We start from the raw sequence: 17,129 nt of genomic DNA on the forward strand, positions 1-17,129 counted from the left end.
GCGCAGCGGAGGAAGGACGACACCCACCCTGGCAGGATAGGATGGCACTCCCTCCCAAGGACTCATAACCCAAGAGATGCTCTGTGCTCTCCTGTGCACTCCAGACCTTTGCCAGGACCACCTAAAAGACACCTAGGCCTCCCCAAGTCCACACCGAGCTTCGTATTGGTTGGAGGAGAGTTGCCACACCCTCCACCGTGAACGCACGTGTGTTGGCTCTCCTCCTTCCCCTTCGCTGATTTGAGGGCTAGGGAGGGTACTGGGTAATGACTTTTCTGGTGAATTCGAGCAAAATGCATTCCTCCCTGCCCTTGCATCCTATCCCAAGGGGCAGATGTCATGGAGGAAGAATGTCTAATTGTCCTCGAGTCAGCCGTTCATAGTCGGCCATTCATTCACCACACAGAGGTGAGGTTATTTCTGTTGGAACTCAAGATAGACCAAGTGAGTCATTTCTTTTCTTTCTTCTCTTTTTTTGTTTTTTTTTTTTTTTTTTTGGAGAGATTTTTTTGCTATAGGACATGTGTGCTTGCCAGAGAGACAGAGACACCCCCGAGAGGGGATGATCATGCCGCAATCCCTTCTCCTCCACTCTCCTCTCGAGATTTTGGGCACACATACACAAGCACCTGGCTTGAGTTTTAAGCTACCGAATCCGAGACTCGAACTGCGGTCAACTACATGGGAGTCCAGCAGTGTAACCGTTAACGCCATCTGCTGGTCCCTAAGTGAGTCATTTCTAACCCAACTCGGATGCTCTGAGATGGGTCGTGTTCTAAATGGCCTCTCAGATGTCTGCCTAGAACTTCCAGAGAGGTCTCACCCAAGCCCTGCTAGCTCCTGCGCTCACACTTGGTCTGGGTTTTCTTCCCACAGGACGTGCGCCACTCTGCTATCCCCAGGCCGCAGTCCTTCACTCCTCCCACTGCTGTTTAATCTTGGGTCCGCCATTTTGACTAATGAAGTCCTTCCTCATACGCCAGCTGGGCAGGCCTTTGATTCAACCAACTCAGTCCATTAGTCAGGGATATCACACCACACTTGGGGCTTGAGAGGCCGGCTGAGAGCCACAATTTCCCCAGTTATCTTTCAGTGAGATGTAAATAAATTACTCGATGGCTCCCATTACTCTTCAGAGGAATATTGATCGGTTGGCCTTGGCAGAGCAAAGCATGTCCAAGCCACTGCTGTACCACAGGGCATCCACCACTCATGGTGCTGTCCACTTAGCACCTCCAAGGGGAGCAACAGTTTTTTCAAATGTCCCATTTCTAGGACCAGCAGATGGCGTAAGGGTTACATTGCTGGACTCCCACATGGCTGACCATGGTTCAAGTCCCAGACCTGGTGGCTTGAAACTCACACTGGGCACATGTGTGTGCATGCCCAAAATCCCTAGAGGAGAATGAAGGAGAAGGGATTGTGGCATGGCCATCCCTGTGTGTGTAGGAGGGTGAATTTCTTGCTTTCTGTCTCTCTGGTGAGTACATGCATTCTATAGCAAAAATCTCTCCCCAAAAAATGTCCCATTTCTGATGGACCTTTGTATATATATACTTACAAATATTATATACTGAGAAGTCTTAAGGAAATCTTAAAAATGGACTGGTTTTGCACCCTTTCCTATTACGGGAGAATACAGTAGTTTAGCCATTATGTTAGGTGAAAGTAACCACAGTTAATAACCCCTGCCTCAGTGTTTCACTTCTACAAAACATTGTCATGGTTGAATGATCTTGATGACAACTAGGGGGAGGGCGTTAATTACACCCACTTTTCAGGGAGGCTAAGTGGTGTGTCCACGTGCTCAGTCAGTAGGAGGTGGAGGCTGGACCCAGGCTCAGATTTTCTGCCTGTCGCTTCCCCTCACTAGCAGTGTCCATGGGGAGGAAGGGACTGGAGTGGAAGAACTCGGGCCTAGAGAAATGGAGTCACTGTCCAGGCCAGTGGGCAGCCTGCCCAGAGCCATGGCTCCTGGGGACCTCACCCAGGGAGGCCACTCTCAGAGAAGCAGCTGCGTCACTTGCTCTTTCCGTCATGGTCACAGGAGGAGCTCCTGGGGCCCTCGCTGGACAGCAGCATTCCAAGCCACATGTGCCTCTAGGGGTTCCCTGCCCTGCACCCTTCAGTGCAGCCCTGCCCGCCAAATCCTTATGGAAAGCAGCTATGTGACCACCTCTGACCCTGCTCGGTTGCCAGAGATGGCACCCCCTGGCTGGTCTATCACATATTGTTCATTTATAATAGGAGTGTGAGCCCGTGCCCAATAAGTACCCGCCAGGCGCCAGGCATCTTATTCCACAGGTACTGCTGACGTGGGGCCTAGTTATGTCTACCATGTGGTCAAGGAAACTGAAGGCCAGAGCAGCAAAGTGACCCCACCAAGGCTGCTTCACTGGCAGGTGCAGTCCCAGACTCCCTGCCCTCTGGCTGGAGCCAGGCCTTATTTTGAAAGAAAGGGCCACTCACCTAACTAAGGTCTGCCCTGGGATTACTGAGGGTGAGGCTGTTCTCGCGCCATGCTGAGTGCCCCCTGGGCCAAGCTCAGTGCTAGGGGCTCCCTGGCCACCTGCTGCTGCTAACTGGCTGGTCGGAGACGGGCTTAGTGTACCTCAGCCAGGGCTCACCTGCCTGGATGTCTCACCAGAACTTTTAAATGTATCTACATATTAAGAGCAATGACTGACCCTGGACAAAACGAGGCACGAAATTGGATGAAGGGAATTCTCAATGAGAAAGAAGAAATTAAGTTTTCTAGAGAAAACTGGAAACCAGCCACACTTTTGAAATGACAGACAAGCAGTGGTACAGACATCCCGTTTCCATCGAGATGAGTCTGGATGGCCCAGGGAAGGGTCAGGTTCTTCAAATCATTCCATAATTGTTCATTCACTAAGCAGGCAGAAACCCCAACTGAACTTGACCCTCTTAAAGCTACTTTCACCCCTGGGTTGCTTCTTAACCACTCTGCAGTGACACTCCTGCTTGCTGGAAGCCAGGATAGAAGTCGAAACAAGTCGAAAATTAAATGACTACACCCTTGCTTTCTTGGCCCTCTGTGACTTCACTTGAGCCAAGAATGAGTTTCAGAAGCTAAAAGCTGTTCCTTAAAATCAAAGTGACGAAGTTTGGAGCCATCTTGATTACGCATACATCGTAGAAAGAAAGAGATCAAGTCCTTTTCTTTTCTTTTTTTTTTTGAGAGGTTTTTGCTATAGGGCGCGTGCACTCGCCAGACAGACAGAGAGAGACAGAGAGATAGAAAGCGAGAAATCACCCCCCAGGAGGGATGGCCACACCTCAATCCCTTCTCCTCCATTCTCCTCTCGGGATCTTGGGCATGCACGCACACGCGCCCAGCATGAGTTTTAAGCCACTGGGTCTGGGACGCGAACCACGGTCGACTACATGGGAGTCCAGTGCCATAGCCATCACGCTAACTGCTGGTCCCAAGTCCTTTTCTTCAGTACATGATGTTAGAGGCCTTTCTCGGGCCTTAGCAAAACACCCATAGAGAATGGCTCCGAGGCCATTCTGGGAAAAGTGTTCCCATACCACCCGGCCTGATTATCCAGGAAGAAATCTCACATGAAAAGGGTCTCAAACCAGATTGAAGTGGAGGAAGCTGTGACTTAGGAAGAAACTGAGTCTCCATGAAGAGCTGCTGGTTCTCTCCCAAAGAATCCCAAAGCAGCAGCAGCTAACCCATAAGCTTCCCCACCCCATGAGCAAAGGAGCCTGGGCCTTCTGCAGCCCCCGCCCTTCCCCAGAAACTCAACGCTGGTGCCAGCGACAGCCCTGTGGTTCTGAAGCTCGGATGGGTGTGCAGCCTTATCGCCACCCACTGTGTCTTTCACTTGCACTGCATTCTCAGCTTTTCAAAGACCTTTAGTGACCCACAGAGGCACTGGTTTTCAGTGATGGAGGTGCGGCGCACCAGGGGTGTTCTCACCAGGGCTGTTCTCACCAGGCCGTGAACCAAGGAGCAGCGCACTTGGATGTCTTGGTCGAAGTCAGGTAGCCAGGTGTGAGCAAGCTCCCCAGCTGCAGCCTGGGAGAGCACCTGGACACAGTCCTTTGGCTTGGAGCCACAGCCTGGCCCCATGGTCTCCCAAGTTCTCCTAGCTGCTGCTTTGTATGTGCCCAGGTCCAGGCCTGAGGCTGGAAGTGACAAGAAGAATACACCGACAAGTGCACCAGGCCCCTCCTAAGCTGAGCAGCAGATGCTGTTATTGACCATTCATTCCACAAATAGTTATTGATTGCCTCTGATGTGCCAGGCACCGTGCTCAGCCCAGGATTTCACCCAGAACAAGAAACATCCAAAGCTTCTCTTCCCTTGGGGAGCTTGAACTCTTGCGAGGGAAATGGGCAATAACTAAAGCCCAAAGTGCAGCAAATACTGCAAAGGAACTAAGGCATGCTAACACTTCAGAGTAGCCCCGTGCGAGAAGGAGAATGTCACTCTGGAAGAAAGTGACATTTGAACAGCTCAAACTACAAAAAGGAGCCAGCTGTGCAGAAAACCAGGTGCAGAGCATCCTAGGCATGGCAGATGCAAAGCTCAGAAGCCTGCAGGTGCCTGCCGTGCAGCAGAAACCATGGTCTGATGAGGGCCAAGCAGAGTCAGAGCAGAGGGGGCTCTTGCGGGCCATGGGGAAGAGCTGGTTTGAATTCCAAATGATGACAGCTGTGAAGGACAGGTCTTAAGCAAAGGCTCAGCATGGTCAGGCCCATCATGTGGTGAGACAGGGAGACTGCTGTGGGGGCCCAGGCTCAAGGCAGGAGGCCTGTACTCTGAGGCAAGCAGGTCGATTTGAGAGATAAGTGCCTAAGGAACCCAGAAAACCAGAGCATGGTTTGCCTGACTTAGATGCTTCAACCCAAAACAAACTAGTTATGGCCCAGGGTTTCCCCTCCCCTCGTAGCTTTAAAGAGGCATAACTGACAAATACCAGGCATCTGTTTTTGCTTTGTTGAGATTTTTTGCTATAGGGCATGTGTGCTTGCCAGAGAGAGACAGAAAGCGAGAAATCATCCCGCAGGAGGGATGGCCATGTCACAGTCCCTTCTCCCCTCTTCTCCTCTAGAGATTTTGGACACGCACACACATGCACTTGGGGAGAGTTTTAAGCCGCCAGGTCCAGGACTTAAACTGTGGTCAACTACATGGAGTCCAGTGGACCACTACACCATCTGCTAGTCCTACCAGGCATCGTTTGTAAAGCAAGCTTAATCTGTTGTTCTTTATCAACACGTCCATGGAAAAAGCTTCACTTGGATTCTGTGTGTGGGAGGAACAAAGCACTGAGTGTATGCTTGGGCAGGGTCCCCTTATGGCTGTTCCACTAGAGGATATGGCAAATGCCAGGACCCCCAGGGTACCCTTTAAGTAGCCAGCCCTCCGGGGTGGATCCAGAGGAACCTTGAGATCACACAAATGGACAGGGAGGTGATCTGTCCTGTGCAACTCCAGGTCCCAGACGCCCTGTGTAGGGGCTGGGCTGCGTGTGGCTGGGCCAGCTCTCAAGCCCCCTGTGGCCTCCTGCAGCCCCCCACACCCTCTAACTTGCAGTGCCTGTCTCCCCTCGCCAGCGCCTCCAGCCCTGTACCAGCTCTCGGTAGTACTAGCCTGAGAGCCTCTTGATTATAAATCAATTTGGGCTGTTAAAAAAATTATCTTTGCCCAGCTGGTCCCAGAGCACAGACTTCAAAACTGACTCCATAATAGAAGCTGCTTAATGGCATTTTCATAAGCTGAGCACCGCCAGGGTGGTTTTACCATCTCACGGCACCGATTGAAACGTTAAGGTAATGTCAGTGAACAAAATTGTAGATAATGAGGTGAACAGGAGCTCTAGAGGAACTGCGGACTTGGTTTCTGGAGTGTTTTCTTCAGGACAGGTACTTGAAGGGGGTTGCTCTTCTCCCGTGAGAACACCGAATCCTTACTCACCCAATGGCAGTTCTCAGGTCTGACCCTTACTCCCCATTTTAGATGTGAGGGCCATTTGGAAAGTCCATCTCATCTTCTCCCTCAAAGTGGGATGCCTTTTTTTATGTGCTTAGCACCCTTGGTGAATGACCACTGAACCGAAGGCAGCCACCCCACTCCAGGCCAGGCATGCGAACCTTGGTCAAGTCTCTTAACTTCCTGATCTGGGAAATGGGTTATAATATCCACCAACCATTCACCCAACAATTATTTATCTGACAAATACCAGGCATCTGTTTTTGCTTTGTTGAGATTTTTTGCTATAGGGCATGTGTGCTTGCCAGAGAGAGACAGAAAGCAAGAAATCATCCCGCAGGAGGGATGGCCATGTCACAGTCCCTTCTCCCCTCTTCTCCTCTAGAGATTTTGGACACGCACACACATGCACTTGGGGAGAGTTTTAAGCCGCCAGGTCCAGGACTTAAACTGTGGTCAACTACATGGAGTCCAGTGGACCACTACACCATCTGCTAGTCCTACCAGGCATCGTTTGTAAAGCAAGCTTAATCTGTTGTTCTTTATCAACACGTCCATGGAAAAAGCTTCACTTGGATTCTGTGTGTGGGAGGAACAAAGCACTGAGTGTATGCTTGGGCAGGGTCCCCTTATGGCTGTTCCACTAGAGGATATGGCAAATGCCAGGACCCCCAGGGTACCCTTTAAGTAGCCAGCCCTCCGGGGTGGATCCAGAGGAACCTTGAGATCACACAAATGGACAGGGAGGTGATCTGTCCTGTGCAACTCCAGGTCCCAGACGCCCTGTGTAGGGGCTGGGCTGCGTGTGGCTGGGCCAGCTCTCAAGCCCCCTGTGGCCTCCTGCAGCCCCCCACACCCTCTAACTTGCAGTGCCTGTCTCCCCTCGCCAGCGCCTCCAGCCCTGTACCAGCTCTCGGTAGTACTAGCCTGAGAGCCTCTTGATTATAAATCAATTTGGGCTGTTAAAAAAATTATCTTTGCCCAGCTGGTCCCAGAGCACAGACTTCAAAACTGACTCCATAATAGAAGCTGCTTAATGGCATTTTCATAAGCTGAGCACCGCCAGGGTGGTTTTACCATCTCACGGCACCGATTGAAACGTTAAGGTAATGTCAGTGAACAAAATTGTAGATAATGAGGTGAACAGGAGCTCTAGAGGAACTGCGGACTTGGTTTCTGGAGTGTTTTCTTCAGGACAGGTACTTGAAGGGGGTTGCTCTTCTCCCGTGAGAACACCGAATCCTTACTCACCCAATGGCAGTTCTCAGGTCTGACCCTTACTCCCCATTTTAGATGTGAGGGCCATTTGGAAAGTCCATCTCATCTTCTCCCTCAAAGTGGGATGCCTTTTTTTATGTGCTTAGCACCCTTGGTGAATGACCACTGAACCGAAGGCAGCCACCCCACTCCAGGCCAGGCATGCGAACCTTGGTCAAGTCTCTTAACTTCCTGATCTGGGAAATGGGTTATAATATCCACCAACCATTCACCCAACAATTATTTATTACCTCAAGTCCAGAAAACTGAAGACAGCCCAGAGCCCCCTCTCAGTGCTGAGCCCAGGGTGAGCGTGTGGTCTGAGTACACGGAAGCGTTCACGTATCCCAGCTGCTGAGACAAGGCATGATAGGGAACGTGATTCTGAGAGGTGCTGACTGCAGTCCCAACACATCGGGTCTGGGGCAGACTGATTCACGACTCGGTGTCCCCCAGTCCTCCATCTCCATCATACCCCCGTTAGCGAGTCTCTAAGACAGAATAACCTAATAGGAGAGCAGTTTCAGCCCAACCTGGTGGCACTCCCTGCTAAAATGCTGGGACCACACGGGAGGCCTCGGTTCCATTCCTGGTCCAAACCCACAGGCTGGTGTGATGGAACATGCCCGTAGTTCCAGCTAGGAGGCTGCGGCACGAGGATCTTGACACAGCGAAACTGTGTCTTTAAAAATAAGTGAAGGGATCAGCAGTTAGCATAACAGCTATGTCGCTGGACTCCCATGTACCACGGTTCGAGTCCCAGACCCGGTGGCTTAAAACTCATGCCGGGTGCATGTGCACACGTGCCCAAGATCCCGAGAGGAGAATGGAGGAGAAGGGATTGCGGCATGGCCATCCACCCTGGGGTGATTTTTCACTTTCTGTCTCTCTGTCGGTGATTTTTCACTTTCTGTCTCTCTGTCTGTCTCTTTTTGTCAGGCGAGCGCATGTGCCCTATAGCGAAAAAAAAAAAAAAAGTGAGAGCGGTTTAGACGTAAGAGCCATTTTGCATGCAAGTAAAACACGACAATAAAATGCAAAGGCGTGACTGGGCGTGCTGGGCCGGCAGCTCGTGAAGGACAGGAGGGGAGGGGCATACCTAACTGTCCCCACCGAGCAGCCATGACCTTCACATGCTGTTCCTGAGCCGACTGGAATTTGCACACGTTGACTTCCCACCCAATGAACTTGTACTGACGGATGAAATCTGCACATCTCTGGGTGTCTCCGTTAACCTGTGATTTTTTTTTTTAATTCTCATGTTTCTGTATGAGTTTAGAAGGCAGGCCAGAGAATGATAATCCAGGAGAGGGTCTGTGTGTGTGACTGTGTGTGTCTGTGTTCTAAATCAGGGCAATGGATCCCTGTATGTTGCGCTCAGGAACCCAGCAGTTGCCTAGCAACATAACGATCTGTGCAACGGGGAGGAGCCAGTGCCTATTATCGGTGTGATTAACGGAGAGGGAGTCGAGCTGCGCCAAGGCTCTGGGTACTCCCTTCTGTAGAGATGTCAGGTAGGGGCCTATGCAGGCCACCAGCACATGGACAGATCCCACACCCTGTTATTAACAGTTGGGCTCTTTATCTCATGGTATAGAAGTGACATAAAGTCTCGCCCCTGAGGCGCAAGGGTGACCTTCCCCACAAGGAACGTTGACTTATCCTTCCTAAGCTGCAGGAGAGCCAGGAACCCGAGTGAGGGAATTAGCAGGAAGCTGGTTCTCTGAGGGCTTCGAGCAGAGTCTGATGTCTTTCTGATGTCGCCGTGTCCTTTCTTAACAAAACTTTTCTCTGGATCTTCTTCTACCTTATGAGTGATTTCCATTTTTCCTAAGCCAAAGAAGGCAAGGTTGGAATGTGCTGTTGCTAACTATGAACGTGATATGTGTATCCGCTTTCAAAATTCCAGGCAGTTATGGGGACTGCCAGAAGGGGACCGGCTTGGACAGATTTTCAGCCAGTGTCTGTACCCCGGCTTTCATCGCATCCGTCAAAAGCAGCTTCTTGTTATTTTCTTTCTTCCTAATTAATGTTGCAGTGTTGTCTCAAGTCATTCCGTTTTGTCATTTGCATTTGCTCCCATGATGGTGTTAACAGAAGAGGGTCATGCTGATCGGAAGTAAGTGCCGCCGGCAGCAATGCCGCCTGCTCTGCTGTGTGCCGCTGTCTCTCGCTCTCGCTGCCCGGTGTCGGTGTCGGAGAGCCTGCTCTTCACTTCCTGGCCACCAACGCAGATGTCTGCAGAGCCTCTCCCTAGAAAGGCAGACGCTAACCCCAGCTACCTGGGGACATTGGGGTATTTCCTCAGGGAGGCAGCGTGGGTGCCCATCCTCTGGGTTGGCAGTACCCCATTAGACACTGCCTAGTTTAAAGTCACTGCTGTCACTTTGGGGGACTAACTTGCCTCTGCTTTACCGAGTTTCATGAGTGGCAAGCCAACTCCCAGCTGTGCTCTGTGATGGCCAAGATCCCGGCAGAGTCAGCAGCAGAGAAAGCCCTCTGGAAGGCTTGTTCCAAACAGATGGAAGTGGCTCGTGGTGGCGAGCGCCGTGCAGTGACAGGCCGTCCTGCAGGACAGCAGTCCCCACAGCCCCAGCCTTCACTCAGGCAGGACCTGAGGTCGGTCTTTCCATTCCTCTCGAGCCAGACAGGGAACCTGCCGGCTCTTCCTGTATATGCACAACCCACCTCTGTCTCGATAGCCTAAGTCTGGATGCTGGAGGGCGCAGGCCCCTCCGGCCTGGATGTGAAGCCCAGCCGGACTCCCATTTCTTGGCTTGAGTAGCTAAGTCGGCAGTTGCTGGGGAGTCCTCCAAGTCTCACCTGGGACTGCACCGTTCCGGCCGGCATAACCAGTACCACTCATCATGGGAGGCAGGTTCTAGGTGGGGATGCCCTGTTGTCACAAATCCTGCTCTGGGTCCCCAGCACTGCCCCCCCAGGAAACCGTGCAAGCACTCAGGGTGGATGGTGGCCCCTGGAAACACACCACCCCATGACATGATCAAAGCTTGAGCCTACCGCACAAATCCCTTTTCAGATCTGCCCCTTCCTTCCCGAGGGATTTTCTACACTTGAGTAACAATGGTTAACGTCAAGTGGGGAAGTGTTCTAAGGCCCGGGAGCACCGAGGGAACCACTTACGGTTTTACCTAAATACACATCATGCAGAGAAACAGCAAAACGAAGGAGAAAGACCAGAGACAGAAGAAAGACAGACAGGCCAGGCCGGGCTTAGCTCCTATGCAGGTTCTGCCCCATTAGCTTTTAGGCACACCCTGGAAGGAACCCAGGGCCCAGCCAAGTGGTTTCTGAAGTCCTAAGTCTATCAGAATATCGGGGGGAGTTGGCTCATTTGCAGACACCCGGTCTCCATCCCTGCAACCCTGCTCTATAGATTTGCAATGAGCCCAGGAACCCTGGTGTCCCACCCCTTTTCTGGGTGACATTTACCAAGGGTCTACGGGCTCTTCTGTGAGGAATGCTGCTCTAACTGTCCAGCTCTCCATTTCCAAAGACCACCAAGAGGCAGGCTGGCAGGTGGCCACAGCAGAAGTGCTAGGACTCCAGGGTCTTGTCCTCCGAGAAGCCTTCCCCACAGTGGCAGCTCCTCAGCTGTTGGAAGCTCCCTCCTTCCATCCATGGTGCTTTCCCTGAGTCACTGTGACAGTCTGTCATCATCCACAGCCCAGATGTCACACCTGCACTGCCCTCATGCCCTCCAGAGCAGTCCACCCAGGACCTCCCTCCACTAGGAGGGAGAGGGGCCTGCTGTACCTCACAGGCTAAAACACACCTGGGCTGGTGGTCAGCAAGCAGGACCCCAGCAGGCACTTTCTGGTCCAGATCCTGAGGACAGACCTAGGTGGGATGGAGCTTTCCAGAAGGGGTCAGAGGTCTATCAACACTCATGTGAAGGAGGTGGCAAGCCAAGAGACACACACCTCCTTGCACTTCTCCCCGGTGGCTGTGGCTTTCCCAGGGTAGGGGCGGGGACAGCGGAGCAGGAACCAGGGCCCAGAGGGGCTGTGTTCCCACTGGGTGTGGTGAAAAGTCTTCTGTGAGCCTTGGCCAGAACTAGTGAGGGGTGGCGTGTAAGATGACCTCCTCCATGGTAGGGGCGAGTGTGAGGGCTGGGGACTTCTTGGCACTGAGATGTGACCTGACCATGGGAGTCCTCCAGCCACCTCGCTGGGGCCAGGAAAGACTGGACCTACAAGAATGGAGTCTGTCCCCACTCCAGCTCCAAGCCTTTCATCTGCCCAGCCATAGCCACGGGGCACAAGGGACTCCCGAGGACACCCATGGCCACCCCTGGGAGAAAAGGGCTCCTCTCACACTTCTGCTTTTTGGTAAAGAGTACTGATCCTACTAGGATGTCTCACAGAAAGGGACCAGAAAGAAAAACACAGGAGCACCCCAAAGTCATCCTGCATCAAAGCAGCCTGGTCAGCGTTGGCAGGGGGCATCGCCTGTGAAGCAGCCCCTCGAAGCATGCTCAGCACACAGTGACTGATAGCCCTCACTCTGCGGGTTTGTGGATGGCCTTGAGCCTCGCATGCCCCTGATTGAACCAGGGCAGCCCGGGGACTGTCCTGCCCTGTGCTTGTTCATTCAAGCCCAATAAGCCAGAGCCATGCTCGGCAATTGAGAGAGAGGGTCTCCCTCCTCCTGGCATGGAGGCCTGTCACCTCAAGTGCTGGTGAGGTCACCAGGCACATCCTACTCGGGACAGGCCCTTAGAAGAGCCTCACTGGCCAGCCCCACTGCCCCTCGCCCCTGCCCGGCAGAGGCCGACCATCCAGCTCCTCCCCCCGGGGTTTAGGTGAGTGGTCTGGCTTGCTGTGCTTTGGGGTCTCCTCTGGACCCTCTGCCTCCTGCTCTTCTCGCCCCTCTGCCCACCCTGGCATGGCAAATCATTTGCTCACTGCCAGCGCCACACTGGACACTCTGGTGTGGTTTGGGTGTCTCCCTACCCTCCTTGGGGGCCGGCATCGTGCTGGTTTGATGTGGGGACCCACTTGTGACGGTTGTCTCTGTTGTTGCTGTTTCAGAAGCCCGGAGGTCATGAGCAGCGTCTCAGGTACACGGAGCACGACAGTCACCTTCACTGTTCGTCCCGGCACCTCCCAGCCCATCACCCTGCAGAGCCGGCCCCCCGACTATGAAAGTAGGACCTCGGGAACAAGACGTGCCCCCAGCCCTGTGGTCTCGCCCACAGAGATGAACAAAGAGATCCTGCCCGCCCCTCTGCCCGCTGCCGCCGCATCTCCTTCTCCCACTCTCTCAGATGTCTTTAGCCTTCCAAGCCAGCCCCCTTCTGGGGACCTGTTTGGCTTGAACCCAGCGGGACGCAGCAGGTCACCATCCCCCTCGATACTGCAACAGCCAATCTCAAATAAGCCTTTTACAACTAAACCTGTCCACCTGTGGACTAAACCAGACGTGGCAGATTGGCTGGAAAGTCTAAACTTGGGTGAACACAAAGAGACCTTCATGGACAATGAGATCGACGGCAGCCACTTACCAAACCTCCAGAAGGAAGACCTGATCGATCTTGGGGTGACTCGAGTCGGGCACAGAATGAACATAGAAAGGGCTTTGAAACAGCTGCTAGACAGATAAGGATGGCTGCTCTCCCTCCATAGACTTCTTGTTATAATAGAGATGGGCTGATACGGACATGAGTGGATGGCCAAGCCACGCCTGTGAGCGCCAACCCCATTCCATGGGTTTGTCTCCTGGTACCCAAAGAAACGCTGAGTATGTCCTCGATGTGGCTGAGCAAAGGCCTTGAAGCCCCCCCCCCAGCTCTCTCCATGGGTTTGTTGGGTAGTTTCTGTCAAACGGGACAAGGGGAGAGTTTTTCTAACATGGAAAGAGATCCCCAGCCTGTCTCCCCGCATGCAGGTGACCTCACTCCGCTGGGTCTGAGAGGCTCCCCGTCCATTTCAAACGGGATCCTTGCTCTTGTAGGCAGACACCAGTATACTCCAGATACCTCCTGAGGCCTCCCTCTTCTGCTTTCCGGGCAGCTCTCGCCACCCCAGGCCCAGCCGGAGGCCCTTCCTCAGTCCTGTGGCCTCCCAGAGGACACCTGATGCTCACCGCTCCTCTCTCCTGTCCTTTGCTTGCAGTGAGATGCTCCCGGGCGTGTCAGTCCTGTGCCCCTTCTCGGGCCTGAAAGGTAGAGAAATTTTTTTTTCCTATACAGAGTCCCTACCCCGGCTCCTCTTGTGATGTGCATCCGTGGCCCTTTGGCCACGAGGTTCCTGGCAGCGGTGGGAGTTTGCATAGGATCGTGCTCGGCTTTGCTTAGCTTTCTTTCTTTATTTCTGCAAATCTATTAGCATAATTCCAAGGTGGCCAAACAGATGTCACATGGAGTTAGTCAAAGCACAAAGTCACGATTCCAAGGAGGAGGGGAGACCTGGCCAAGGGAAGCAGCCAAGCGTGCAGCTGCCTGTATCCAGGGTCTCAAGGACAAGAGCGTTGTCTGCCAGGAGTACCTATCCGGGGTGGAGAGAAAGGGGTTCTCTGCCTCTCAGAATTCCTTTTCACTGAAGGTGTGCTGAGCTCTGCAACGGGCAGAGCAGGTGAGCATCCACTATGACGTGAAGGACAAGATGCATGGTTCACGGTGGCCGTGTGCTGCCACCGAGTGAGACGGTGTCTTCACAGGAGCTGGGCGGGGCACGGCGACCTCATTCGGAGCCCAGCCTGGGGTGAGCGTCTCTAAAGAGACAGCCCTTTTGCTCCTGGAGGCCAGGGAAGATGGTACTTGGGGGCTTTTCCCCTTTCTCTAGGGAGTCCAGGAATCCCACCAGCTTGTCTTAACAGTGCAACAGGTTCTTAGAGGACCCAGTGGTGTGGAGTGTAGACAGAACGCAGGGTTGAGAACAGAGGGTGGGCTGGGGATAAGGGTGACAGATCAGTGAAGAAAGGAAGGCAAGGAGGTCTCCGAGGCTGCTGGTCTTGTCTCACCGGCAAGGCTTTGAGCCCTGCCCCTTTCTGGTTCCTGGAGTCCCTCCTCCCCTGTGACAATACCTCTGATTTCCAAGGGAGGTCACCAATCTCACATGGGCCGCAAAACACCCAGTCAGGCTTCCAGTACACTCTCCCGCATTTGGAAGGGTACGCAAATGTCAGGCTTTTTGGTTTTATTATGATTTCAGAACTAGCCCAGCCCATCTCTAATTATAAAACATCTTTTTTTTTTTTTTTTTTCGTTTTCTTTATGCTCACGACCAAGTGTCTGATTAGGTCTGGAACAGCTCTAGAATGAACACGTAACATTTAGCAATTTAAAATCTCTTTCTTTACTGCAAGTTTAAATAGTTGTACAGATAGTTTATAAGCACAATATTTTAAGAAAAAAACAAAAGTGGCTGGTCTACTGGGCAGCCTTTGTGCCACTTCCGTGCTAGAAAGTTAAAGAAAAAAAAAAAAACTTTTGTGATTTAATAATACTATTTCTGTGGAATAATTATAAAAGTATGACCTTTTTAAAATCAACCTTACTTGGATGCATCTGAACCAGCAGAGCTGTGTTATATTTTCTATCTTTGCTAGAATTTCGTCATTGAAGGGTAATTATTTCTTCAAAAGTGGTTACAATTCACAATGCAGCAGTTTCTCCAAAAACAAAAGCCACACACGCACGCACGCACGCACGCACGCACGCACACACAGAGGCATGCATTTCCAGCCACACACCTCTGATTTGGAAACGGAGTCTTAGGACCTCATTCTATTGCACGCCTCTTGCAGGTCAGTCTTTAGAACCCAGTCTGAGGAGAAAGCAATTGGATATGAAGGCGCTTTATTCCCGTGTCCTTTCGGTTTTTTCCATCGTGAGGTGAACTTACTCTGGAGACATTTTTCAAGCCAAGATACTGTAGGTGGCCTGCTGAGGGTGACCAATACTTCTTCCCCCCCCCAAAAAAAAAGGTGATTCAGCCATTAATCTGTCTTCCATCAGGTGACATTGAGAGGCTCAGTGAGTATTCCACTTGGCCATGGCTCTCTTCTCCTTTGCCTGTGGTTGGTATCGCCTCTGTGTTCAATGCCAGGCAAATGCCATGGACAGGAGATGGTGGACGGGACCAGTGGCAACTTAGTGGCTTTGGGTTTACTGAACTGTGGCAGCCAGTCAGTGAGAGCCGCCTGTTACTCCCTTTCAAGCCACATGCCACTAACCAGAGGCCAGCTTCCTGAAAGACTCCAGAGCTGAGGACGTAGTTTATTTCGACACTGTCTTACTGCACAAACAGGACCTAGCAGAACCTGCACTGACCACCCCAGTAAACCCCTGTTGCCAAGATGAATCGGTCTCTAACTCGATTTGATCATTTTGCTACAGAAAGCAATAGTTCCTCCCGCGAATAGTCACCCACTGTTCTCCCCCTTTGGGACATTGTCAGGACCAGGCCCTATTCCATGACCCTCTTTAATGGTGAAACAAATGTTAAACTGCTCATAAAAAAACCATGTTAATATTATTCCAGGTTTTAAGATCAACTTTTGTTATATACTGTAATTTAAATAAACTGCATTTACATGCCCAGTTTCTGTAATATTGTGTATACAAAACCAAAACCTTTCAAGGTGTAAATTATGTAAACCTGCCAAGATACCTTCCCCAGGGTGTCTGTGCACATTTTAAGTTAATTCTTATAAAAAGGACTCAATGTGACTGTTGATTTGCTGAACTTTACATATCACAAAGTGAATTATTTGTGGTACTTTAGTTAATAAAATGGTGACTTTTTTTTTTTCTTCTGAGTTATTAAACAAGCAAACATGACCCAGTCGATCTGGCAATGACTTGTGCGTGGCCACAAATATTGATTTTCCCATTAACTATTTTTTTTTAAATACTGATGTGTTTCACTCTATAGTTTGTGTAACAACACGCGTTCACACTATCTATGTTGCTGTTACTTTTGTGCTTTTATTCTTTTTAGACTTTATTAAAAACAAAACAAAGCAAACAAAAAAAAACACACAAAAACAAACAAAAAATAATAATAAGCTCCTGTAATTTGCACTTTCTCCCAATCCTTAAATCTCTTGTATGGCAACCAAAATTACTGTAAAAAAAAAATAATAATAAATATACTATTGCACTAAGGTTGTGGTTTTGATTGCAAACAGTGAAAACTGAATTAAACAAAATGTTGCCAAACTTGCAATCTAATGTAGGTTATTTGAAACATCGTAGGCCAGCTTTACCTCTACCAAATCGACCAGATAATATCTTTTCCTAGAAGAGTAAAAATGCTCTTTGTGTTGAACTAGTTTGCCTTTGTCCCATGTCCTTAAAGTATTCTCAATGTCTAAATGGAAACACGCATATTATTTCCGAATTTTGTAAAATGTCAAAAACGGGCTTTGATGTGTGCTCCTGCAAGCACGGAGCTGAGGCTGGGCTGTTCTTTTCTTTCTGGGGTGGCAGCAAGGGTACCTTGGAGGCTAAGCCTGATCTGGACCTTTCTCCTGGGAGCACAGACCACCTCTTATCCCTGTACACACACACCCCGGCTGGTTATTTTCCAGCATAAGCCATGGGAGTTCACAGCCGGGCAGCCTCTCTGATTGGCATCAGCCTAAGGATGGTTTGGATTAGTGATGGGCTCAGGCTTGGAGCAAAAGGGAGCCAGGAAGACATTGGCTGTACCTTGGCTTTAGGGAAACTTAACACTGAACCCCTTCTTGGGCCTCCTAAGTGAAAACTTGTCCTTAGTTCCTGAAGTTTCTTCTCTTTTTGGCACATTTTCCATTTGAACAGCAGCCACTGTGTCTCCACGTTCAGGAAAAAGCAAATCCGCATATGTTTTGTAGTTGACCCTCCCGTACGCCCTCCTGCCTCACGGTCCAGCAGTTTCTCCCAAACCTTGGC

At 51.0% G+C, this 17,129-nt stretch overlaps 1 protein-coding gene across 1 annotated transcript in view; it reads left to right on the forward strand.

Annotated features, from left to right (window-relative positions):
- Positions 1 to 16,021, forward strand: part of SHANK2 (SH3 and multiple ankyrin repeat domains 2) — a 34,959-nt gene extending 18,938 nt beyond the window's left edge. The window contains exon 10 of the mRNA XM_006171348.3: positions 12,283 to 16,021. Coding sequence (XP_006171410.1) covers positions 12,283 to 12,853 — 571 coding nt within the window. The 3' untranslated portion in view covers positions 12,854 to 16,021. The remainder of the gene's footprint in view (positions 1 to 12,282) is intronic.
- Positions 16,022 to 17,129: the final 1,108 nt, after the last annotated feature.

Source organism: Tupaia chinensis, unplaced genomic scaffold (assembly GCF_000334495.1).
Source record: "Tupaia chinensis unplaced genomic scaffold, TupChi_1.0 Scaffold149501_1, whole genome shotgun sequence".
Classification (NCBI taxonomy): domain Eukaryota; kingdom Metazoa; phylum Chordata; class Mammalia; order Scandentia; family Tupaiidae; genus Tupaia; species Tupaia belangeri.